The sequence below is a fragment of the Gracilinanus agilis genome, chromosome 5, assembly GCF_016433145.1.
Source record: "Gracilinanus agilis isolate LMUSP501 chromosome 5, AgileGrace, whole genome shotgun sequence".
In the NCBI taxonomy this organism is placed as follows: Eukaryota; Metazoa; Chordata; class Mammalia; order Didelphimorphia; family Didelphidae; genus Gracilinanus; species Gracilinanus agilis.
The window spans coordinates 115,620,692-115,646,924 of NC_058134.1; the positions used below are offsets into that span (position 1 = coordinate 115,620,692).

Here is a 26,233-nt window from a genome sequence, read left to right on the forward strand (position 1 = left end):
TTTCCAATTATATTTTAACTTGGTACCATCCACTTGAGTCATTCACTCCTGCCATAAAGATGATGGACTCAAAATACACAACAAGTCATACATTTTTAGATATGGTTAAAGTACAAATTTGTTGTGATGGACTGTATATTTGTTTTTTATTTTTCAATTTTATTCTTCCCCAATTACATATAAAAAGTTTCCAACATGTTCCCAAGAATTCTCTCCCTCTTTTCCTTCCCACAACTTCTTTGAGATGGTAAGAAATCTCATATATATTTTACATGTACAATCATGGAAAAATTTTTCCATATTAATCCTTTTGTGGAAGGAAACACAAATAGAAAAAAAAATTAAGAAAGTGAAGAAAATTTATTTTGGATACAGACTCAGTTCTTTTTCTCTGGAAATGGCATTTATCATGAGTCCTTTGAGATAGTTTTGGATCATTGTATTGCTGTTATTCACAGTTGTTCATTATACAGTATTCTTGTCACTGTACAATGTTCTCCTGATTTTCCTTATTTTACTTTGCTTCAGTTTGTAGAAGTCTTTCCAGGTTTTTCTGAGCTCCCCCTGCTTGTTATTTCTTACAGCACAATAGTATTCCATTACAATCATATACTATAACTTACTTAACCATAAACCTTCAATTGATGGGTATCCCCTCACTTTCCAAATCTCTGCCCCCCTAAAAAGAGCTGCTTTAAATGTTTTTGTACTCATAGCTTCTCCCCTCCCCTTTTTTAAAATCTCTTTGGGATAAAAACCTAGTTATGGTATTACTGGGTCAAAAGGTATGTACTGTTTTATAGTCCTTTGGGCATAGGGTGTATTATACATGTTATGAGTTTTATTTTTTTAATTATTATTCAATGGGGAGATGTGACAAGAAATGCCTGATAAAAATAAACTTTGAAAAATAAACTAACCAGGAAATGCCAAATAATTTTTGGTAACGAAAAGCACATAATGATTTTAAATTATATTATTTACTCATAGAGGTTACTTTTTCTCTTGATGGAAATGGATCAGAATTTTACATTGAAATTTATGGCAAATGAATCATGGTTCACTTTTTATTCATGCAATTTATCAATCTTTGAACTATGAATATAGTTCAAGAAAGCAAAAATGAAAAAATTGCTATGTGCAAATTATAGTAGAGGAAATATAAGAGAAAGCTCTTTTCCTCCATTACAGTAATGTTCCTTTTGCAGAGGCTAATCAGAGCACACTGAAAAAGGTGTAGACCATAGGGGAAATACAAACATTGGAATAGTATCTAAAGGGTGAGGTCTAGCCTAGTGGAAAAAGGGTGAGGTTTAGCCTAATGGAAATGAAAACATTACATGTTATAAATATATGTGTATGTACTCTGTGAACATATTTAAAAATACTCATGTACGGATGTCTTCTATTTTACCTACATTTACACAAATGGAAATTGAAGGGGAGTAAATTATGTGGAAAAAATGAAATGGGATAGTAAAATTGCTCCTTTAGCTTAAACAGCAGGGAACTAACGTTTACAGCAGCATAAAACACCAAATCAGAAGCAGCAAAAGGCATTAGTAATTTCAGCCAATGAAATACTGGCCCTTCCCTTTTTTGGCAGAACACTTTTTCTATTTATTCATAATGTAAAAAGTACAGTGAGTACACTTTTGTAGAACTCACATTCTACATAAAGTTTAGAAAAGTATACTATGTACATAATATTTCATTTGATCCTCTCAGGAACCTTATATGGTAGGTAGTAGAAATATTACCCTCATTTTAAAGATGTGGGAACTGATTCATAGTCACACCAAAACTCATAGCTAAAAAGCTAAAGGAAAAATCCAAACTTTCATCTTCAGAATCCACATCCAAGGGTCATTCTTTTTACATAGTGCTCTTCTGTAGATCTAGTGAAGATCCAAGATTAACAGACCAAGTCCTGGCTTAGCTATGTGTTATTTGGAATACTGGGGGTTCCATTTAAAAGTATTTGACAAACTTCCTGCGGACATGTGGGGGACTTTGAAACTACATTTTCTGTGATCCAGTGGGTTTCCGGTTTTGGACGTGGTGACATCTCCAACATGTAGCGCAGCTTAAATTCAGAGGTTGGCCTTGAGACGACCTCTTTGACTTACGCAGACAAGATGGGAGGAGGTACGGACAGGTGGCATTTTTTGAAATAGTCAGGCGTGGTCTTATATATTTTACCAACATGGCCATGGTAATTAAAATATTATTTTTCTTCATAATATCAGCCTTTATCATTTTTAATCGTTACAGCTATTAGTATTCTCTGGCATTATAGTTAGTACAAGACAGAGAAATAAATTATCCTCAGACTTTTGTCCATCTCACATCACCCCGAAAAATTCATGTTACAAGCAAATATCTTCATGCATTCTACATAGGTCTTTATTAATGAAGCATAAGAATTTGGAGAGATCTTCTTTAACATTAAGTGGTCCTTTAAGAAGAGATCTGACGTTTGAAAACAGCTAAAAATCATTCAAAATCAAGTGGTTCTAACCAGGTGGGTTAGACTAGCTGGTCAAAAGCAGTAAAGCTTTGTATGAAACAGAAAGCCTTCAAGTCAGAAAAACCTGGCTTCGGGTCCCATCTCTGCTATATAATGGCTAAGTGCTTTGAACTTCTCACTGCCCCAAGTAAAACTCTAAACAAACTAATTTGTAAAGCAGGTGATCTGCATTTGTAGACCAGCAAAGAAATCAATAGGTTTGGCCTCAAATCCAAAATAGCCCCAGCTGGTCAAACCATTATGCTCCTCTCTTCTCTTGCTCTCTCACTACAACACCCCCAAAAGAGTAAAGTTTTATTGTGAGGTTTAGAAGTTAGTTCCAAAAGCAATGTTGATGAAGCATAACAGAAGAGATTTTAGAATTAAAAGGGCTTTTAGAGATCCTCCCCTTCAATACTTTCATTATAAAGAGAAACAGAGGCCGAGAAAGGTGATATTAAAAAGGCACTTGTTTGTAGCCCTGGTCTCTAGGTATCAAATAAAGCACTGCTCCCACCACACCAGGTTCCTTACCACAGGGGAACCATACAATGGAAACATCATTTAGACATGTTTGTTGTTTCAAAGGGATATGATAATGGAAGTCTACAGCTTTATATATCTAAGTTCTGGGAGACTGGAGGTGGGATGTTTAAATTCCTTACTTCTTAATTACAAAATATAGTGCTGTGATGGGTGTTTATAAAAGCATGATGTTAATATTAAAAATGATAAAGGCTGATATAATAATATATATTAGTAATTTAATTAAAGCCATGCTGATAGATAGTTATTAGACCACGCGCTTGTAAGCATTCAAAATCGCCGCCCTCGCCATTACTGTCTCCTGTCTCCTCCCAAATCTGCTGGCCAAGAGAGAGAGCCTCCCTCCTAACCCAGGGGATTATAAACTCTTTCCTGCGTCAAGATGTAGGCCTCCCCATGCCCAAAAACCTGGAAACGGAAACCAATTGGACCACGTTGGATCACGGGAAATGTAGTTTGATACATTTCCCAAATTTCACTTTTACAATGAAAAACGATTTCTTTCTGTTTGTAACTTCTATTAAATGACCTGGATGACACCACCAGGGAGGCTGCTAAAAAGAAATAAAAAAAATTTTTTTAAATCCACAAGTCTCGCTAAAGCGGAACACCTAATAAAATAATATTTGACTTTGGCATATCTTAAAATATATACTTTTAAATTAATGTGTGGATTGATAGTTCATCTGCCCAGCAGTATAGGTCATCAAAAAGAACTAAATTCATAGAATGATGGAATGCTCTTTAAAGTAAATGATGGAATTTTTAAAAACAAAAATTACATGGGCTGAGCCAAATTTTTTTTTCAGAGAATATATCTTTGAAATAATTAAAATAAATAGGAAAGTATGGTGTAACAAATATTTTCTTTATATACAACCTTTCAAATATCACAGGGAGTTAAATCTCCTCCTTAAAATGAGAATGACATTTAGGAGGAAAGATAGGACAAAATAAGCATATTAATTATAGGAAAATGCATTCCAAGAAGAGTAATCTCAAGAGGAAATTTAAGGTCATATTTCTTTTTTTTAACCCCCAGAGCATCTAACACAATGCTGAGTACCTAAGAGGTGTGTGGGGAGGGGGAGGGGGGATGGTAATACTCGATCATTATTTAACTGGGTACAATTATAAAACTGGTATTAGGACATAAAATAATTGGAAGTCACCATAAATCAGTTGCTACATAATGGTTTTAATTGATTTGGAACAAAACTGTTTGATACTAAATGCTTATAAAGCATCCAGAGTGGTAGACATAATTAGAGAATTAATATTACTCCTATCTGTTCAGCCATATAAAAAGCAACTTCAGAAATTTTCTAGAAATCCACAATTTAAAAGGTAAGGGGAGAGACCACTAATCAAACTAGCATTTCCTAGTCAAGCACCCGTAATTCAAGTATCAGAATCTCCCACACATGTATAGAGGTCAAAGGAGTCCAAGAGGAGTAGTAAAGGGTTGTTTTGGTATGACGGGTGTATTTTAGCTCAAAGGCAACCTTGGGGTGAAGAAAGTAATCCAATCCTGGAGAAGAGAATAGGAGAGCATCCAGACGACATTAGATGATGTTGACATTAAGAATTAGGAGGTTTCTTCTTGGCATCTACATCTTTTTTAATCTCTTCAAGCTTTTTGGCCAAATTCGGGATCTTTGAAAAGAAAAGAAAAGATTTTAACTTTGCAGCTAACCAATACTCTCTCCCTTTTCCATCAATCCACAAAGGACAAAAAAGATTTCATAAATATATGTGATAAATTTTATAAGTTTACATTTCTTTCCAAAAGATTTGTCAAATCACAGGTCTAAGAAGTACTAATACTGCTACTTGAATGTTAAATATACAAAAACTTATTAAGTTAAAAAAGGAGGCTTCCTTGGAAACACAGACATTTTCTCTATTTTCCATTACACCACATATTCAAATGCTATATAAATGAATGACACCTATAACAAGAAAACTTTATCATTTCAATGAGAAAATTACTACTGCAAAAGCTCTTAATTATGCTAAAAATCTTAGTCTTGAAAACAAACATCATTTTGTATACTGTTTCTTAAGGCAAAAAAATCCTTCCCCCTCTAAAAATTCAGAGGTTCATTTCTATTCCACTCCACCCCATTCCACCTCACTCCAAACCCCACTTTCATAGACAATCAGGCATCCTGAGTTTCTAGTCTGCTTTCATCAATGATTTATTCTGACATGAGGAAAATAAACTTCCTTCTCCATCAGTAAAGGCTTAATGGCATCTCCTAATGATAATGATGATAATAGCTAACATTTTATGATGATTTAAGATTTGCAAAACCTTGTGTTTCTCTTCTGATTTAAGTGTGTGTGTGTGTGTGTATAAAATCCTCTGAATCTTCATTAACAACCCTGTAAGGTACGTACTATTATAATCTTCATTTGACAGATGAGGAAACCAAGGCTAAAAGGGACTTTCCAGGGTTCACATGGCCAGTAAATGTCTAAGCCCATATATGAACTACTAAGTTTGGTGCTCTATCTGTAAAACCATCTTGCTTCCTTAGACAGTTCTGAAGAACTCTAACGACTTGCAGAAAGTGATTATAAAAATTAGTCTCCAAAATTATTAGTAAATTGTTACTATAATTATTTTTTCTCTACAAATGGGAATGATGGAAAGCAAAAACTATCCTGCCAAAGTCTTTTATACCCTTTCTACTTGGTTTTTCCAAAGGAACTGAAGAGGAGTCCCAATTAAATGAAACAATATTAACTCAGGACTAACAAATTATAGTATAAACTCACTGGGAAGGCTCTCTCAAATGCTAACAAGTTGCCCTCTTGTGGTGAGTTGAGACAGAGATAAACATTATGGCGGTGTTCAAGTGTGATAGAAAAATATCTACTAAATGCTGGATTTACTCCAAGATTTAAACCTCAGTCATCATCCCTTAAATATTTAAGAACAAACTACTCCTTGTTTTTGCTGGGATTCTGGCAAAGAAAGTACCCATGATTACGGTAAATCACTATAAAACACTTCAATAGAAACAAAAAGATCTTGGATGATAGTCACTTACATCATAGTTCTGAGCCAGATACATCCCAACCACATTTCCGAGTGTAAATCCTAGCTAAAGGAAAGAAGGGAACAAGCGTTACAGATGTAAAGGGAAAAGGGAAGGGAGTATTTATATAGGGCCTACTAAGTAATAGGTACCATGCTAAGTAACTTCACAAATATTATCTCATTTGATTGCAAATTGAAATAAAAATTGACATTCCTTTTTGTAGAACAATTCTTGGCAACACATGGTAGAGTTATAAAATTGATTGTATACCCCTTAACCCAATGATCCCAATAGTAGGCATATATCCCAGAGATTTTTAATAAAAAAGAAAAGAGGGCAGGTGTTAGGGTTCAAAATGGGTGGCCTCCAGAGGAACACACGAGACAATGCAATCAAAGCAGGAGAAAGCTTTATTGCCAGTACGCACTGGGGAAACTCAGCAAAGAGAGTCCCGAAGCGTGCATTTAGAGGAGGGAATATATATGTTTCCAGGATATAGGTGCCTTTGTCTTAGGGTGAGCTAATAGCTAGACAGAGAGAGTAGGGGATGCTTTCAGGTGCCACAGGACATGATTCTTAATCTTCAAGGTTGTTCCGTTTAGGAATTGTGTCCCTGGGCTGTCAGCCAGGAGTTGTGTCCCTGGAACCTTGAGTCACAGAGATAACTGACCCGCTTGGGCATGACGTTATCCAAAACCCCCTGCTTAATTGCCAAGTTTAACTTTTTGGCCATAATATTCTTATAAGCTATAAGCTATAATATTTCTATAAGCTTTTTTGGCTATAACACAGGCTAGGCAGTTCAGAGAATAGTCTAGAGACAGATCCTGGGTTCAGCTCTAGCTTCAGACACTTCTTAAACTGTAAGACCCTGGGCAAGTCACTTACCCCCCATTATCTAGCCTTAATGCTCTTCTGCCTTGGAAGCAATATACAGTTATTGACTCTAAAACAGAAAGTAAGGATTTTTTTTTAAATAAATAGAGAGGGAACTATAGCTACACAAAATAATTTGTGTTGCTTTGTTTATAAAAGCAAACTGATAACTAATGTAGCCAAAGATTTGGGGAATGACTGAATAAAAATATGGCATAACAATGTAATGGAATGTTGTGTTGTTACAAATAAGGAATATAAAGAAATGTGGAAAGATAAAAATCAAAAGCAGAATTAGAACATACATAATTTATGTGACTATATAAAAACAAGACTTTAGATCAACAGGGGCCAGTAAACTATTTAACATTTAAATTCTTTTCTTTAAATTGTTCACATCAGATAATGTTCTTAGGGGTTTGTTCCTTATTTGTATTGGTTTACATAAATTTTTGACAAAACTTTTAATTAAAAAGTTGTGAGTAGGGGCAGCTGGGTAGCTCAGTGGATTGAGAGCCAGGCCTAGAGATGGGAGGTCCTAAGTTCAAATCTGGCCTCAGACACTTCCCATCTGTGTGACCCTGGGCAAGTCACTTGACCCCCATTGCCCACCATTACCACTCTTCTGCCTTGGAGCCAATACACAGCATTGACTCCAAGACGGAAGGTAAGGGTTCAAAAAAAAAAAAAAAAAAGTTGTGAGTATTGAGCTCTTCTCTCCACTTATAAGACAAGGTAGCCAAAAAAGCCTAACATCAAATCAAATACTGTAACATCTTCCCCAGAGTAAATGACTGGTATTGTTCTACAGATAGATGTGATGAAATTCTGCCCTATCTTCTGATCCAGTCTTAAAGTACAAAGTTGTTTTCCTTGCCAAGGCTAACCTCTCCACATAGATCTTTGATCTCATCCCTGCTGCATATCTCTATCTTTAATCTACTGATCAATTAGGTCTGAGCTGCCCAAAAACACACTCAGATCTCCCCATACAGAAAAATCTTTTATAAATCTTATAAGATAAGGTCTTCTCTTTTTTTCTCCTCTTTGCTGCTAAACTTCTAGAAAGAGAAGTCTACACTTGCTATCTGTACTTCCCCACCCACTTATTACGTCACAGTTCCACAATCTAGTTTCTGTCCTCAGTCTACTAAAACTTTCTCCAAGGTCTCCAAAAATCTCATCAACTGGCCTTCTTAGTCTTTCTCCTTAAACTTTTCAATCTTTTTGATACTCTTTTTTGACTGTCTTTTTAAATTAAGCTTCCACAGTAGTACCCTCTTGCTTGTCTGACCAATACAACACCAATTATTATTTTCCTCCTGCCCTCTAAATGTGGGCAAAACCCTAAAGATCTTTAGCCCTTAACTTTTTCTATATTTTTCCCCTCAGTTATTGCATCTACTCCCAAAGCTTCATAATAGAAGCCGTTCCCCCTTCCCCCCCCCAAAAGGCTTTTCCCTTACAAATCTGCAACAGCATCCTGGAGAGTTGTCCTATGTATTTCATCAGCACCTCAAATTCAACATAAAACTGAATTAATATCCTCTGGCCAAAAAAAAAAAACAAAACTACCTTTTCTCCCAATTTCATTTTTTTGTTGATGCCACCACCATCCTTTCAATCATCTAAACTTAAAATATCTGAATTAATCATCTCCAACTCATCTTCCTCATATTCTCTACATCTAATCAGTTATCTGCAACATCTTCTTTCATATCCATCCTTTCACTATCAATTAAAATTTCTCATTGTCAAACATCTGAAATGGTTTGGGGGAGTGGAGAGAATAGATATTAATCAAGCAACATTTTTTTTTGCCAAAAAACACAAATCAGAGGCTAAGTATTTACTTATTATGGTTTCTTTGATATAATAATAAAAATAAATCACTGTGGTCAAACGTTAGGGCAAAAAACAGCTTTATCTGACTACTTATTCTTGTGGGGCAGCCAGATGTCACAGTGCCAGGCCTGGAATCAGGAAGATTCCTCTACCAGAGTTCAAATCTGGTCTCAGACACTTCCTAGTTGTGTGACCCTGGGCAAATCATTTACCCCTGTTTGCCTCAGTTTCCTCATCTGTCATATTATCTGGAGAAGGAAATGGCCAACCACTCTGGCATCTTTGCCAAGAAAACCCCAGAGATCATAAAAAGAAGGACGCAACTAAACAAAAAATGCTTGTACTTATATAAATTTCAAGTTCGTTTGGATCAAAAAATTGAGAGAAAAAAAAAAAAAGACTGGGCATGAAAAAAGGTCTCTCACAAAGTAACCTCTTCAAGTTCTTGAGAAAATCATCTTTCCATATAACCATGCCACATCCCAAACTCTTTCTGTAGACTCGTAAATGTAGAGGCAAAAATAGAACTAGCTTAAAAAACAAAATAGTTTTAATGTTTTTAAGTACCAAAAGTTAAAATAATTTATACAACTTATTTTATAGCACATCAGCTTCTCTGAATCTCATTTTTATCTTCTGAAAAATTAGAAATTCATACTAAATGTTTGTAGTTCCTTTCTAGACTTAAGATTTCACAGGTTCTTCCTATGTCTAAATTACTACTAAAGTTTTAATTTTGCAATTTCCCTGGGAATTAAGAGTGAGCAGGATTGCAGTCACTATAATAAATATGTAAAACTATCCAAATAGAAGTCATTTAAAACCCTAGTCTGGATACATTTAACATTTTGCCAGGGGCTATGTCTCAAAAATGTGTTACCAACTTTTCAAAATGAAAGTTAATTCACTTTAGCTTAGTACATGTACATAATAAAATGTGCACTTTTTATTTTAGACTGCCAGTCCAAAAGGATTAACTATGGCCATTAGAAAACAGAGTTTTTTAACTACATCAGCCCTAAAAGATCTTTGTGAATGTGACCAATGTTTTTCATAGGCTCTCAAAGAACAAAATAATTTGTGGATCTGTCATTTCTTCATTGCTGGTACTCCCTAAAACTGCATAAATTGTTGCCATTCAAATGGTTCTGTCTCCTTTTCCAGGCCTACATCTTTGATGGTATTTTTAATAAATAATTCTTCACCATATTGTAACTGGCTCTAATTTTTGTCGACTATGCATCTCTCTATTGTCTTTTAGGTGACCTATAATCTTGAGTATTTATGATTTGAAGTCATATGGGATCACCAGAAGAATACTGATATTTAAAAGACAGGTTAATGGAAGGGATATATTGGGATTATGTAGAAAATGTAAAAACAAAAGTTGATATTTTTTAAATTTTATTTTAAAAGAAAATTTTATTTAAAAGAAAAAAAGGTTTTGAACTTGGGTCTTAGGAAAAAATAAAGAAATGTACCTCTGTACTTTCATTAGAAATTAGAAGAATGATGCATGAACTGTATATTGCGTCAGTATAGCAGTTGTATTTATTTAACTAGTTTTTCTTTGCTAAAAAGGAAAGCTTACCAGGTAGAAAGGAAAGAAGGAAACATTCAGAAATGTTTAAGGCACCAATAAGTCAAGTAAAAATAAAAATATAGGTTTCTATTTTGGGGAGATGCTTGGAGTCACTAAAAGTACTATACAATTTCCCACTTTTCACTCCTGTAAATCTGATTCTTCCTTTTTAATTCTGGTCTCATTTGATTATACATCTGCAGTATCCATCCAAGATGTATGTGTTGACAGACTAACTATATATGGATTATTCACCGAATTATATTTTAGTCTGGACATGAAGCATCTGTCTACTACCTTTTATCCCCCTTAGGTAGAGTTAGGCCAAACTCTTGATTGATTTTGGATTTCACTTAGAAGGCTCTATATATTCTGGGGCTTGAGAGCAATAAACACAATTCTATCCACAAACAGGAGAATCTGGAAAACCTGATAAACCAGAGGGATCTTCCCCATATATACTCCCCCATATATATTTCACTTAAGTCACCAAGTATTAAGAACTTCCAAATTAAATTAAATTGACTTTAATAAATTTTTCACTTAAATTTTCCATCACCCTTTGCATCAAATGCCCACACTACAATTATATTCATGATGGTCTTTTTTACAAACTTTCATCATGAGTACTGAAATAAAATATAAAATGTACCATGAAATAGGATTTATTGTTTCATTTGGATACATCAACTCTAGAACCAAATTTGCCAACTTCTTTGTTTCCTTCTTCAAGAAGAGTTTATGAGCCATCTTTCCATTTGGCTGCAACTTTCTTTTGTCTCCTTGCTTCATAGAAGGAATGTTAAAATTGATGATTCAGTTACTCCAATGATGTGTCTATTTAATGGTCACTGGCCATAAACCTTACTTTAGAGCAATAAAAACTGGGTTCAAATTGGTTACAATGTCTAAAGGCTGTACAATTCTTAGTACCCTTTGTCCTTACTTTTTTTTTGGCCAACACTGCATAAGCATAAGAAATCACACAGGAATTGGGGTCATTTTGCATTTTCTATTTCCTGGATTGCAGAGGCTAAATAATTTAGCACCTAAAAACTATTCTAAGTAAGTGGCTCAGTGAATAGTCAGGCCCGGAGATGGAAGATTCTGGGTTCAAATGTGACCTCAGATCACTACTAGCTGTGTGATACTGGGCAAATCACTTAATTCTGTTTGCCTTAGTTTCGTCATCTGTAAAATGAGCTGGAGAAGAAAATGGTAAACCACTTCAGAATCTTTGCCAAGAAAATTCCAAATAGGATCACAAAGAGTAGGATTAACCCAATGAAGTCAGTCCAAGAACCAAAATTAAAAAATAATTCACACTACTTCAGTTTTCTAATATACTCTATCCCAGGAACTTTACCAAGACTAAATTCTGACATAAGAAAAGTAAGAAACATCAGGCATCCATTTATTCAGGAATAAGTATTTCCAGGTTGCTTAAGCTATATAGACAACTGTACTTTGTAATATAAAGCCTGTCTATTTGGGAGGGGTGCATATTAGGTGTATATGCAATTGTCTATTATGTATTCAGCATGTCCTACTCTCCCAGCCAGTAGGTCAGGATCTACCAGTAGCTTCTGAAGCCTTGCCTTGTGGTGTGTATCTCCAAGCCAGCTGCCATTCCACATACTTCCCCACTCTAAACTTTCTCAAGATTCCCTGGGGGAAAGAAAATCTGGACATAAGCAAGGACCTTCCCTTCTGGCTACAAGCACCTTCTCTTGGTAATCAAAATTTCACCACAAAGTTTTTGGAAATTAATCCTCACCAAAAAGCCAGAAAAATGAGAAGGTAGTGAAAGTTTTTAAGCAAGAAATGCCATGATGTTTAATCTGGTAGCTGGCTTGTTGTCAGACAACCTTGCCTCCTATTTCTCTAAGACTTCCCTTATTTCCCAACCCCAATCACTGACTCTTGCTCTCCTTCACCCCCTAAATCCTATCAATTCTATCACCACATTTATAGTCCTTTGCTCCCTTATCTCCCCTCACACAGACATAGACACAGAGGAAAAGATGAAGAAGGGAAATCAGTTGGGAGGCTATTGAAACAGGTGATGCACACTTGAACTAGGGTTAGAGTTATGAATAGAAAGAAAGGAACAGATGCAAGAAATACTGCAGAGAGGGGGCAACTAGGTGGCCTAGAGACCGGGAGGTCCTAGATTCAAATTTGACCTCAGACATTTCCTAGCTGTGTGACCCTGGGCAAGTCAACCCCCACTGTAGCTTTTTTCCGCTCTTCTGCCTTAGAACCAATACACAGTATCAATTCCAAGAGAGAAGATAAGAGTTTAAAATATATACTTTTTTTTTTTTGCAGAGGTAAAAATGACAAGATGATAACTGATTAGATCAGTGATTCCCAAAGTGGGTGCTGCAGCAATTTGGGGGGTTGGGGGGGGAAGGGTGATGGCCACAGGTGCATTTATCTTTCCTATTAACTGCTATTAAAATTTTTAAAAAATTAATTTCCAGGGGGCTAAGTAATATTTTTTCTGGAAAGGGGGTGGTAGACCAAAAAAGTTTTGGAACCACTGGATTCAGTCTTTGAGAGTGAATGAAATTATGTAGTTGGGAATGACACTGAGTAGTCAATAAACATTTACTGTGTGCCAGGCACTGTGCTAAGTGCTGTGAATACAAAAAAAAAAAAAAAAAAAAAAGGTAAAAGACATCCCTGTCCTCAAGGTGCTCTCAACCTACAACATAAATATCAAAAACAAAAAAGTGGGGAGAAAGTATTTCCAAGGAAAAGGCAGTAAAAGTTCTACAGGCCAGGTGGTACCTGGGCCCTCTCCATAAAGTGAAAGATATGGGAAGGTCTCTGATGTCCATCCTCCATTCTCTCCTATCAAAGGAATAGAGGGACCCCAGGGACAGAATGTCCTGAGGAGGTATAAGTTTCAGAGTTGATTCAATCTTGCATAAACAATGGAAACAATGATGAAGTCTAGGAGAGTAGCCAGGAGGGAAATGATGAGTACACAAACTTAGGTTACTAGAAGGATGGTGATGCCCTCAATAGAAATAAATAATTTCCAAAGAGCTGTGGGTAGGGGGTGCAGACACTCCTGTTTTGTTCATTTTGAGTTTGAGATGCTTACAACACACCCATTTCAAAACATCCAATACCAGTTGGTGATGCAGGACTACAAATATAGTCTTTTACTATACCACAATGTCTCCAATATCTTTGATCTGATTTCTACCTACCTTTCCAGTCTTATTTCATATAATTCCCCTTCTTCTACTATTTGGTCCAGCCAAACTAAACAATAATCTTTCACCCCCTACACCTGTAATAACATTTCTCAAAATTCTTACTTTTTTTCAGTGCTTAGCAGAAGTTCTACCTCCTAGTGAAATCTTCCTTGATGCACCCAATAATTAATGATAATTATCTACCTCAAATTACTTCACATTTACTTATATATCTACTATGTCCCTTAATAGAATGTAAACTCCTGCTATGAAATTTGTTTTTGTATTCCCAGCTTTCAGTACAATAACCTGGAACTTAATTTATTTGTCAAATTGAACTACAGGATGAATTAGAAAATAAGTTGTAATATTGTGTCAGAGCCAAATCCTACCACCAGCTATTTCCTTTTTTGCCAAGGAACTAAGAAAGGTTTTTACATTTTAAATAAAGTGGTAAGGTTTGGCCTATAGGTCATAGCTTGCTGACTCCTCAATTAGAAAAAATGAAACGTTAGAGAACCAATGAGAAGGTTTCTGACTAGATCAGAAATATGGATGTGAGATAAGGACCTGAACTAAGGTGGCAGACATGAAATTAAAAGAGAAGGATGCAAAAAGCACAGTCCAAATATGTACTGAAAGCTCATGTACTCAGCAATGTACTATGAAAAGTCAAGGAGCTTTCAATCTAGTTAGAACTAGACAAGGGATCAGCAAGATGGTTCAGAGGATGAAGGCCAGGCCTGGAAATGGGAGGTCCAATCTGATGCAAACAGTTCCTAGCTGTGTGACAACCTCAATTGCCTAGCAAGCCCTTATCATTAGCTCTTCTGCCTTAAAACAGATACTCAGCATCAATTTTAAGACAGAAGGTATTTAAATTTTTTTGAAGTAGTAGATATATACAGAGTTAAATAACAATGCAAGAAAGCACCTACCATATTATCTTACATATAAGAAATGTTCAAGACTGATATAATTAAGGGTAATGATGTGACAATACAAATGAAAAATACAAGATGTCTCAGAAGAGTTCAAGGTAAGCTCTAACAGTCATACAGTACACTAATTCATGGACAAAGTAGGACTTGAACTAGGCAGTACCTAAAAAAGTGGTGAAAAGTGGCAAGAACATTCCAGATGATGAAGCAAAGAGGTATTATTAGGGAATGGCATGAAATAGGAACTCTCCACCACAGTCAGGCCTACTGAAAAATAGTAGTTAAATAACACTAGTTAAGATTAAATACCCACAAAATTCAGAGAAATGGGAGGTGTGAAACAACATTAGAATTCATAAGACAAACAACTGGAAGTCATTACATGTCAGGAAATGCCATTAATCTGGAATTTTGACAGGGGAAAAAAAGTAGTGGCAGTGAGACTTCTGCTTTTCAATCCTGTGTGATCTCTGTGACCTCATTTGGGGTTTTCTTTACAAAGATACTTGAAAGAGTTTGCCAGTTTCTTCCCCATTTTACAGATGAAAAAAGGGAACAAACAGGGTTAAGAACCTTACTCTAGGTAGCACTGCTAGTTAAGTGTCCTGAGGCCAAAACTGAACTCATGAAGATGAGTCTTCCTGATTCCAGGACTGGCATGCAATCCACCTAGTTGCCTGAGATAACTAAGTACATAACTGTCAATATTTCAGAATAAGGTAGAGTTCATACAACCTCTCCACAAATGTTAGTGTTCTCTTTTCCAAACTACCTTGGATTTAACTATTTTTTTATTTATTCTCTTTATATTTGTTGTATATATTTATATAAATTCTTCTCTTTTGTATTAGAATGCAGCTCCTTGCCAGTAGATTGTTTCATTTCAGTAAATGCTAAAACAACTTGCTGATTAATATTATAAGAAACCTTATATTCCCTATGCCTAAAGGGCCAAGTTAAATTGGTTGCCCAAAAGACAATCAATTATATGCCACTTACAAAATATTAAAGTCTTAAGAATCTGGTATCTCAAAACATAAAATAAGCATTTACTTATTTTAATCAATTATTTGATTTGGAAACTTATTGGCAAGTTATCTCATGAAACTTGCACAGTACCATCACTCTATAAAGTCTACTAATTCCTTGAAAAGGGGAGAAATAAATCAAATTTAGATGAAGAATGTTGTTTGGTTTTTTTAATTATGACAAATTTTGCACTTCATGGCAATTCATTTTCCCTCATGAAACACTTTGGAAAACGTTGTGTACAAAAGTAAGAACTGCTCCAGCTATACACACAACCAAACAGAAATCTTCAATATCTGAAAACCATAAAGCCCTGTGTCGGTACAGTAAGTCCACTGCAGTTTCTGATAAGTCTTGGTCTAGTCCCCTCATTACTTACTATATTTTGAACATTATTCATTTCTAGTTTTCACCTCCTCTAGACAATTAGCAGGGCTGCAATTGGGATACCTACATTGAAAAGCTGGAAAAATAAACACTCCCCTTACTCGCTTCCTCCTCGTCCGCTACGCCCCAAAAAGGCATCAAGAATACAGCAACAGGCTTTTCAATCCTTAGGCTACACTAGAGAAAAACGAGGGGAGGAGCGGAAGCATTCCGGTGTGGAGAAGCAGAGCAAGGGGTGAGACAGCCAACTTCAATTTACTTTATCATTTCGGAAGTCAAGCGCTTGACAGGGCGTGTTCAGATCGGGTGACACCCTTAGGGGTGTTTCCAGAACGGGAGGGGAGAAGAGGTCTCCGCAGAAAAAAACAAAATCGACCAGACGAGAACAAACATGGCAAAGACAGCAGGGGGCCAGGTCAGGAGCTTAAAAACTTAGGATCCAGGCTCTCAGCACGTGGGCTGAAAGGATCCTCAGGCCAGGAAAGTGACGGTGTGGACCCGGCTAGGAGCCAGGAGACTCATCCGCAGGCCCCGCCCTCCTCGTCACGCCCCGCGGAGGACCCCGGGGCTCCTCCCGGCTAAGGGAAGGGGTCCGACAAGTCTCATAGTCCAGAAAGCCGCTCCCAATTATCCCCTCCTAGCCCTGCACAATCCCCGACGCCACCAGGTTGGAGGCAGAAAAGGAATGCGAGACTGGCACTCACCAGAAATTGTAACATGGTGATGGTTGCAACAGCGGCGGTGGCGGCAGCAACAGCTGAATCAAGAAGCCGAACCAATAAGCACTATTCCTTTGTGAGAGAGAGAGGTGGCGGAAGCGGAAGGGCGGGGAAAAGTGAAAGGAAGAATACTTCCGGGTCACGAGGACATACACATGGTTTTGGGGTGGTTTTTTTTCTGCCCCACCTTCTTCCCGCCTTGAGTTTTGAACAGGAGTCTCCGCCCCCTAGTGGGGTAGGGCGGGAGTTGCAGTCCCAATTGGATTCGCTACTTAAGGCGGTGATTTGCGCTCACGGACTCTCAGGGTCAGGTGTCTCAAAAAATTTGGTGCAGTTTTAAACTCTCCGAACACGACTTTTGAGGTACCTTATACAAAAAGCATACAATCTCATAGGATTATAAATTAAAAGGGAAAGGAAAGCTTCCAGGTGGCTCAGTGGGTAGAGAGCCAGGTCGTGAGATGGGAGGGTTCCAATCTGGCTTCAGACACTTCCTAGCTGTGACCCTATAATTAATACACTGATGGTGGCACATCACTTGAGGCATAACGTCCTATCAGCACAATGGAGTTGAACTTTGACCTCAACTTTAAATCTATAATTTCTGATTTAGACCAGGATTTGACAAACTGCAGCCCAAGAGCCACCTGTTTTGTACAACTTTAGGCTAAGACCAGCTTTAAATTTTTTAAAACAAAAATTTATCTTGAAATGCAAAAGTCATTAGCTCCCAAATTGTGCAAAAAAGAGGGAATAAGTCCGTAATAATTTGCTGACTCCTGAATTCTAATCTTATCCCCTCATTTTATAGATGAAGACACAAGGGTAACTGAGCTGAAATAGGAAAAAATGTGATTGCAAATCCTGCCCTCTTCAAGACAACAACTTGATCTTTGCTCTGCAGGAACTCTGCTCTTTCGTTTCCCAATCCAGCCAATTGTCATGTCCAGTTGAATCTCACCTCACTATATTTCCTTCCCCTACATCTACCCTAAATCTGTAAAGAGCAGATTTCAAAGGGATCAGAACCAAAAGAAAATAATTCCCATGAGGAGAGAACATTTATTATAAAAAGAATCTGTTATGAATGCACAAGGAAATCAACATTTAAATGGTTTTTAAAAAGCAGCAGTTACACAGGTGATTGAGTTGGGCTTCAGAGTCAAGAAGATCTGGGTTTAAATTATACCTTTTACAATTTGATGCTATGATCCTCTTCAGAGAAGCTCTCCAAGATTATACATTATAAAGGTTACCAGCATTGGTAAATCAAATATGCATAATGGATTTGGCACACAGCCTGGCACAAAATAAGCCTTTAATAAAAGCTTCTCCTCTTCCCTCTCCACACCCCAAGAAAAGTGTCAGAACTTCTTTAGAAGTTCCCTACCCCAATGAAATCACAGGTCCATTCATACACAGCTCCCACCTCCATCTCCCAATGCAAAAGAATAAAAGATGAAATGAGAGGAAGTAACAGAAGAGATACAAAAAAGTATGGCACTGGACTATAAGAATAGTGTCAGTAGTATGAAAGCTGAGAATGGTGAAAAAAGTCAAGAAGAATGAAAAGCGATGTTGGGGAAGAATGAGGGTCAAAAGAGTTAAAGGTTGCCCCCCTCAGAGTGGATAAGATGACAATGATGATGATCACTGGCAACAGAAAGATGGCACACCTGTGCAATTCTTATTTTGCTTCAGTTTTGTCAACGAGATTGGTATTTGAACTGGAAAAGACAGAAAAAACTGATTAATAGAGGAGATACCCAATAAAAGTAAGAGATCACCTGGTTCCCTTTGATGAAGGAACCTGAAGGCACCTGACCTAGACCAATAAGTTAATGCCAAGAAGGCATTTGTATTTTAAGTTCTGACTGTAGCAGACACTCACACAAAGGCTAAGGGGAAACAGTCCAGATTTACCAATGTTTTAACAGGAGGGACAAGATAGTACATAGACAGTGGCACCATCTCTCTGAGCAGTAACTCAATCACAGGCCTTCTCACCCGAGAATGGGCTCAAAGCAGGTTGTTAGTTGCATTAATCTAGGTTGAGGGGTATGGAGCATGCCTCTTATAAGTCCATTCAAAGCATAGGGACTGGACTCAGGGTGTGCTAGAGTTGTCACTTACCTGCTTTTGAACTGATTGTTAAATTTTCATGAAATTAAATTGTGAAATTATTAAAACTTCATGAGTTTACACTCAGAAATCAGTAAATCCTACAAATCATGGTGATTTGTTTTATTGATTGTAAAGTGATGAAGAAAATGTTAATAATTTAATTTAAACTACTTTAAAAAGTACATCATGGGTACTTCTTTTGGGGAGTGAATAACTGTGGGGAGGGGGAAGAGAGAGTGAGCTGTTCCTATGATTTCACTGGTATTCCTGGGTTCAGGAAACTCTCTCTTGTCAATAAGGGTCAGGACCTTCTCTGCAATTCATAATTCTATTTCTAGAACATCAGGTGATGAAGTCACTTCCCAAAATCACATAACCAGTGGATGTCATAAGTAGAACTCAAATCCAAATCTTTCTGACTTTGAGGCCAATTGTCACAACACCAAAACCATGCAATCTCTTAAAAGTATGGGGGGGGGGGGGGGGAGGCAGCTGGGTAGCTCGGTGGATTGAGAGCCAGGCCTAGAGATGGGAGGTCCTAGGTTCAAATCTGGCCTCAGACACTTCCCAGCTGTGTTGACCCTGGGCAAGTCACTTGACCCCCATTGCCTACCCTTACCACTCTTCTGCCTTGGAGCCAATACACAGTATTGATTCCAAGACAAAAGGTAAGGGTTTAAAAAAAAAAAGTATATGAGGGGCAGAGAAGTGGCTCAGTGGACAGAGAGCCAGGCATAAAGGCAGGTCCTTTATTGCTTAAAAATGCTAGTCATCATCTGAGGCCTCAGCAATTGGTAATCTTTTTTGCTGGTGGAGGGTCTTGCCTGAGTGTGAATGGCTGCAGAGGATGGTGGTTCCTGTGAAGGCTGTGGAGTGTGGCAATTTCTAAAATAAGACAACAGTGTAGTTTGCCTCAAAAAGGACTCTTCCTTTCCCTTGAACACAGAGGCCACTGTAGGATTAATAACTGGCCTAATTGCAATATGGTTGTGTCTCAGGGAATAGAGGCCCAAGAAGGAGAGAAATGGAACAGACCATTGGTAGAGCAGTAAAAACACACACAGAAAATATTTATCAATTGAATCTGCCATTTTATATGGACACAGTTCATGAAGCCCCAAAACAATTATTATAACATCAAACATCAACGATAATAGATCACCAAAACAGTTATAATAATGAAAAAGTTTGAAATACTGCAAGAATTATCAAAATGTGACACAGATAAGATTATGAGCACATGCAGTTGGAAAAATAGTGTCAAAAGACTTGGCACACAGGATCACCACGAACCTTCAATTTGTTAAAAATGCAATATCTTCAAAGTACAATAAAGTGAAGTACAATAAAACAAGTGAACATGTATATACAAAATCAGTAAAAGATAGTGTGCGGAGTGGGCAGGAAAGTCTTCATGAAAGTGTTAAAGTGGTACTAGAGCTGATTCCCAAGGCAAAAGTAAGGAGGACATGCATTTCACGCATGGAAGATGGCCAGTTAAAAGCCATCAAGACAAAGGGATAGTGTATAAAACAGCAAATGGGCCGGAATGACTGAATCAGTAGGTGCATCAAGGGGAGTTTTTTATAAAATAACTAGAAAAGCAGAAGGGACCAAGTTGTGAAGAGTTGTAAATGCCAAACAGAGGAGTTTATAGACACTCCTAGAAATAACTCGGAGTCATTAGTGTCTAATGAGTAGTGGGTGACATAGTAATAACCTATGCTTTAGAAAAATTAAATTTTCAGATACTGAAAAAAATTATCAATGATAGTTGAAAAAAAAACAACTGATAACAGGAGAGATATTATAGGCCTGGAAGAAACATTCTGATTTTTTTGAAAAAGGAAAGAGAACCTGCAAACTGTAAGCTAATAAACAACTTGAATTCCTGAAAAAACTCCAGAATGTACTATTTAAAAGGGGTTAATGGAGATCTAGAAAAGGAAGCCATGATCACAAAGAGCCAAGCTGACTGGCTTTTTTTAACAGATCATGTCAGGCTAATCTTATTTTTCTTCTAACAGAGTTTCAACCAAGGAAATTATATAAGATATAGTTTACCTAGTACTTGATATCTCATGCTATTCCTAAATCAATGAATGAAAAAGCATTTATTAAACTTCTACAAAGTTCACAGGAATACAAACATAAGATAATCCCTGCTCTTCAGGAGCTCACACTCTTGACAGAAGGAAATTTATGAGTTGTGGACAAGAGCAAAATTTTGGTTTGAAAGGTTACAGAAATGGTGAGTGCACAGGGACGAAGGGTGAAACATCTTTTCATGAGCAATAACAGTTGGTTTGATTATGGGAAGGATAGAAATACACTGGATGACAGCAGAATTCAAAAATATCTTAGACTAAAAACATTGAGCTGAATCTAATAAGATGAAATTTAATAGATATGTTTATCTTCCTATAGAGAAAATGGATCATGTTTCTTATTTTTAATATTTTATATCTTTTAATTGACCTAAAATATATCTCAATATATCTACTCAGAAAATAGAGTAAATCAAAGAAGAAAAACTAGGAGACATGCACCAGAAGAAAATTATTCTTTTACTTTTTGAGCAGTATATCTTGACTGGCGCAGAAAATAAACATGGCAAGGTGAAACATTTTGAAGTACTGGTGATCAACTGCACAGATATCTGTAACTAAGCAGCAATAATAATGTGAATTCTAGATACCCTATCATCACTGAAGAGAAAAGAACAGTCGGCAATGTAGCCACTACATCCTATAAGTAGAGATGGTCCAATAAAAAGAGAATTGTCATTAAAGAGGACTGTAAATTAAGTCACTACACCAGTACTACAAACTTAATTAGATAATGTTTCAGATTCCACCATGGTCAAATATTCTATGACATTCTCATTGGCTGTATAACATGTAATTTCTAGGGATTCTCAAATCATGATTCCAAAAAAATAACTGCTGATCTAAGGTTACCCAAATGAACAGCACCATGGAGGGGTAACCTGCTCAAAAAATGAATTCCTAAGCAACTAGAAATTCTGGGAGGATGTTATTGGAAGTAGACATTTTTAGATCTAGACAATTTTGGAAATCATCTAATTTAACTGTTTTTAATACAAGATAGCAGAGCCAGAGAGATGATTTTAACTGGTCACAATGGTGTACAGCCAGTAGAATTCAGGTCCCCTGACTAGCATTCAAAAGCCATTTCCTCTCATTTAAAATGCCATGTGGATTCACTGCATTCTTTAAAAATCACCACCAAAGGGAAATAAGCCAGAAATTGAGATAAAGCCTATCTAATGTTACAAGTCAGTACATTTCAAAAGATAAGGGATCACCCACTGGTGTGAGTGCTCTGAAGCTGACTACAACTCTCTGTACTTTAAAAGCAGAGGGTTCAAACACAAACACCATGGGGGAGGGAGTCCCAGCAGGATCACTAAGTCAATATTTGGCCCTCAATGATCCTTTCATATGAATTGGTCCTCATTTCTATTTGAATTTGACCCCACTGGTGTAGATAATCAGTTTTCCCAAGACCTCTCCTTGCATTTATTTCATTCTCCCTTTTATGCTAGTTATTTGTATATATCCTTCATGCCATTAAGCTTCTTGAGAATACATGTTTCTTATTCATTTAATACTCATTTATCACATTTGTCATCAGGCACTGTGCTAAGTACTGGGGACATAAAAGACAGAAAAAAATGTCTACATCCTCTAGAAATTTATATTCCAATGGGGGAAAACATGGACACAGATAAAGATGAAATTAAATATACATATGTAGTGGTACACATATATACATTATATATATTATGTATGTGTGTATACATATGTCTGTATATGTTTATATAGTGACACAAAGTAATTTATTTTGGAAGTGATGAAACACTAACAACTGGGTCTGGCTAGTATTCCTGTAGGAGAACATGACTTAAGCTTTGAAGGAGTTATGGATTCAAAAAGACTTAAAGGCAGGCAAGGACAGTGCAATGCAACTTGATAAGATCAAAGCAGCAAGAGATGGGATGTTATGTACAGGGAATAGCAAACAAGTCACTTCCCTGGAAAGCATAATTCATGGAGCAAAAGTAATGTGCAATAAACCTAAGTCAGCTGGAGTTATATTGTGAAGGGCTTTAAATATCTGGCAAACTAAGAGGCAGGCAGAAGTGATACAGTGGAAAGAGCACTGGATTTAAAGTCAGAGGTCTTGAATTCAAATCCTGATTCTACCATTTAATACCCATGGGCCCTGGGGCAGCTAGCGGGTACAGTGTAAAAAAGTACTAATCCTAAAGTCAGGAGGAACTGGCTTCAGACACTTCTTAGTTGTGTGACCCTGGGCAAATCATTTAACATTCACTGCCTTTTCTGTCTTAGAACTGATACTAAGGAAAAAGATAGTTTCAATTAAAAAACACCTATGAGACTTTAGACAGATCACTTAATGTCCCCTCTCTCTTTAGTCTCCCCTAAATGAAAAGGTTGGACTCGTTTCTAAAGTCTTTTCTAATTCAAAAGTTTCCATCTTAACCCAGGTAGGAGTTCTTTCTTATGAGTTCATAACTTTAAAAAATAATTGTAGTTCAACTTAATTGGTTTCCTTTGTAACTCTATGGATTCTGTCTTAGATTTAAAAACATTAGTCCAAGAAGGGGCTCACAGGATTTATCAAATTGCCAAAGCAGTCCATGATGCGCGTGCGCGCACGCGCGCACACACACACACACACACACACACCAAAAAAGTTAAAACTTATAAAGTAAAAAAAAAGCTTTTTCTTCACTACCTCTCCCTTTCAGACCCTTTCTGGTACTGTTACCTAGAAGATCTCCCCCTTTTCTAATTAAATCTTGCCAGCATTTCTGGGAATCAAAACCAATTTCAAAATATTATTTGAGAGAAACAAAAGACATTTTGACAAATACCTTTTTTGTTATTTTAAGTCTTCTTAATGACCATGAAAATTTGTAAGACTGGAAGCAAAGTTTTCATTTTCTTTGCTTACATAGGTTTAGAGGAGCTGTTGCTTCTTCTCAGCAGTATTTCTGAAATATTAGACCAAAATGGTGGGACTGAAATGAAAGAGAGGGGGCAGCTGGGTAGCTCAGTGGATTGAGAGTCAGGCCTAGAGACGGGAGGTCCTGGGTTCAAATCTGGCCTCAGACACTTCCCAGCTGTGTGACCCCATTGCCTACCCTTACCACTCTTCTGCCTTGGAGCCAAGACACAGTATTGACTCCAAGGGAAAAAAAAATGAAAGAGAAAGTCCTTTCACTATAGACAGGGTGACCAGAGATGTAGTAATTAGAGCAGTGACCATATGAAATTTTAGTCATTGCCATAAAGTTAATTATAGATGAAATTAAAATTTTTAATTTAGGAAATTTCAAGACAAGGTCTGAAAAACAAATGTCAAACTGTTATTTTTCCAATGATATGTATAACAGAATTTATGTACTTTTAGCCCATAAAACATTACTGGAAAATGGTTTTCTGTAGCATATTATTCAAAGAACTGAGTAGGCCTAATTTACAAAATGATAGGGCTATAGTTAATTATCCAGGTTACTTCCTCCAAGGGCAAAAAAAGAACATAAAAAACAGTAAGGCTATAGGTTTTACTGTGATTGAAGAAAAATCCAGTTTCAACAATATACCTTTTGTTTTGCAAACGGAGTAAGATATAAGAATTTTTCTTTTTGCACCTCCACCCCCAATAATAGGAGATTATTCCCTAGGTCATTTTTCAAAAGATGGAATATCCATTTGTTTAAAAAAACTTTATTTTTTAAATTTTTACTGATGGGGAATCAAGGTGGGAATTATGCACAAAATCTATTTGTGTAAGAAAAAAGTAAGAAAATATTTTTTTTGGCCATAATTTAGAAAAAACTGGTCTCTAAAACTTAAATTAAGAATGTCCCCCAGGTTATCTGTAAAAGAAAGAAAGAAGTACTAATAGTCTTTTAGCCCCTTGGTTGCCTTAATAAGCCACGGATACGTCTGACAAGTGCTTGTATAAAACAGTAGCGGGACCGAACTTTGGAATATAATCCTTCAATATCCAGAAGCTTCTTTTGCAGTGATTCACCGAAGGCATTGATGGCTTCAATTTGAAGCTAGAGGAAATGAAAAGGACATTTCTCAGAACAGCAATGTCAAGGACATACTTTACAAAGTTTTGTCTTTTTCACAATCTAAAACAGTTCAGAAATTTCTAGATCAATTCAATCCTTTAGTATATGTCAAGTTTATTTTTTATTCACATTCACATCCCACAATTTTCCACCTCAATTGTTAGAACAGAATAGTTTTGGGGGGTTGAAAAACGGGATGACAACTCTTCTAAACAGATCTACCACTTACATATAATGCATATTATGGTCCATATCTGTCATGTTACTAATTTGGGAAACTCCTCTTATGAGATTCATTAACCTGACTGGTACAGGTCAGTTTATTCATCTCACTTCTGTTCGTAGAGCTGCCTGGGGCAATAAGAGTTTGAGGAACTTGCCTATGGTCACAGAGAGATAGAATTTTTACCCATTTATTCTTGACTCCCAAGTCAATCCAGTCCATCATCTGCAATGTTTAAGAACCTCCAACAAAATCATTATCACCAATTTGAATTCAAATCTGGCTTCAGACACTGAACCAGTTGTGTAACCCGGAAGCAAGTCACTTAGCCTATCTGCCTCAGTTTCTTCCACTACATAATAGGGAGAACCTACCTGGGAAGGGTTGTTCTGAGGATCAAAGGACATATCATCTGTAAAATGCTTAGCATAGCACCTGGCTATAAGCCTAATACGTAGCAGTTTTTTAATAAATTATTGTTCCCTTTTCTCCTTTAACTCCATGATACTAACATAAATCTATAATCCTAAATATAGCCAAACTTAAAATTAATATGACATCACAACACAAGTCTGGCCAAAAACAAGCAAATAAATTATCTCAATAAAATAACTGTTTATAACTATAGTTAAGCCTAGGGTGACATATCAACTGAGGCATGAATGCAAAGCTGGGCCACCTCCCCTTAATCCTGAATTAGATCCAAATTTCAGCAATTCTAAATCCTTCAGCAAACATCTGAATGGTGTCTTTGTGTAGTATATAGGGTGTCTAGCTCTGAGTAATTTGCTCTGGCACACCACTAGTATGTGTCTAGAGTGAGACGTTAAACCTACTCTTCTAGATTCCACTGCTAATCTCTATTCACTATTCCAGATTGCTTCCAGTTTATAAGTGACAGGGAAAGGAAGCAAAAAACACATGTAGAATAGTGCTCCTCTTACAAATCAACCCTAGCAAAGTGTTTTATTACTATTTTATCATCAAGGACTACTTTCCAAGATCATTAGAGTAAAAACTACTTAGGCTCTAAGTACATAAACAGGGATAATAA

The 26,233-nt window shown here is 36.7% G+C and overlaps 2 protein-coding genes across 2 annotated transcripts in view; both read right to left on the reverse strand.

The window, feature by feature from the left end:
- Positions 1-4,233: 4,233 nt before the first annotated feature.
- Positions 4,234-16,773, reverse strand: STMP1 (short transmembrane mitochondrial protein 1). Its single transcript, XM_044678113.1, has 3 exons — positions 16,682-16,773; positions 6,115-6,168; positions 4,234-4,711 (listed from the first exon to the last, which is right to left on the reverse strand). Exons 1-3 carry the CDS (start codon positions 16,694-16,696, stop codon positions 4,637-4,639), a joined length of 144 nt encoding a protein of 47 aa, XP_044534048.1. The 5' UTR covers positions 16,697-16,773; the 3' UTR covers positions 4,234-4,636.
- A 7,811-nt stretch (positions 16,774-24,584) lies between these two features.
- NUP205 (nucleoporin 205) overlaps positions 24,585-26,233 on the reverse strand; it is a 100,763-nt gene continuing 99,114 nt past the window's right edge. The window contains exon 43 of the mRNA XM_044677625.1: positions 24,585-24,938. Within this exon, the coding sequence (XP_044533560.1) occupies positions 24,786-24,938 (153 nt within the window). The 3' untranslated portion in view covers positions 24,585-24,785. The remainder of the gene's footprint in view (positions 24,939-26,233) is intronic.

Bases quoted from the DNA above. Each gene is read 5' to 3' on its own strand.
- STMP1 (XM_044678113.1), bottom strand. The intron at 4,712-6,114 runs GTAAGTGACTAT...TTCTTTTCAAAG, and splicing joins ATCTGGCTCAGAACTATGAT to ATCCCGAATTTGGCCAAAAA.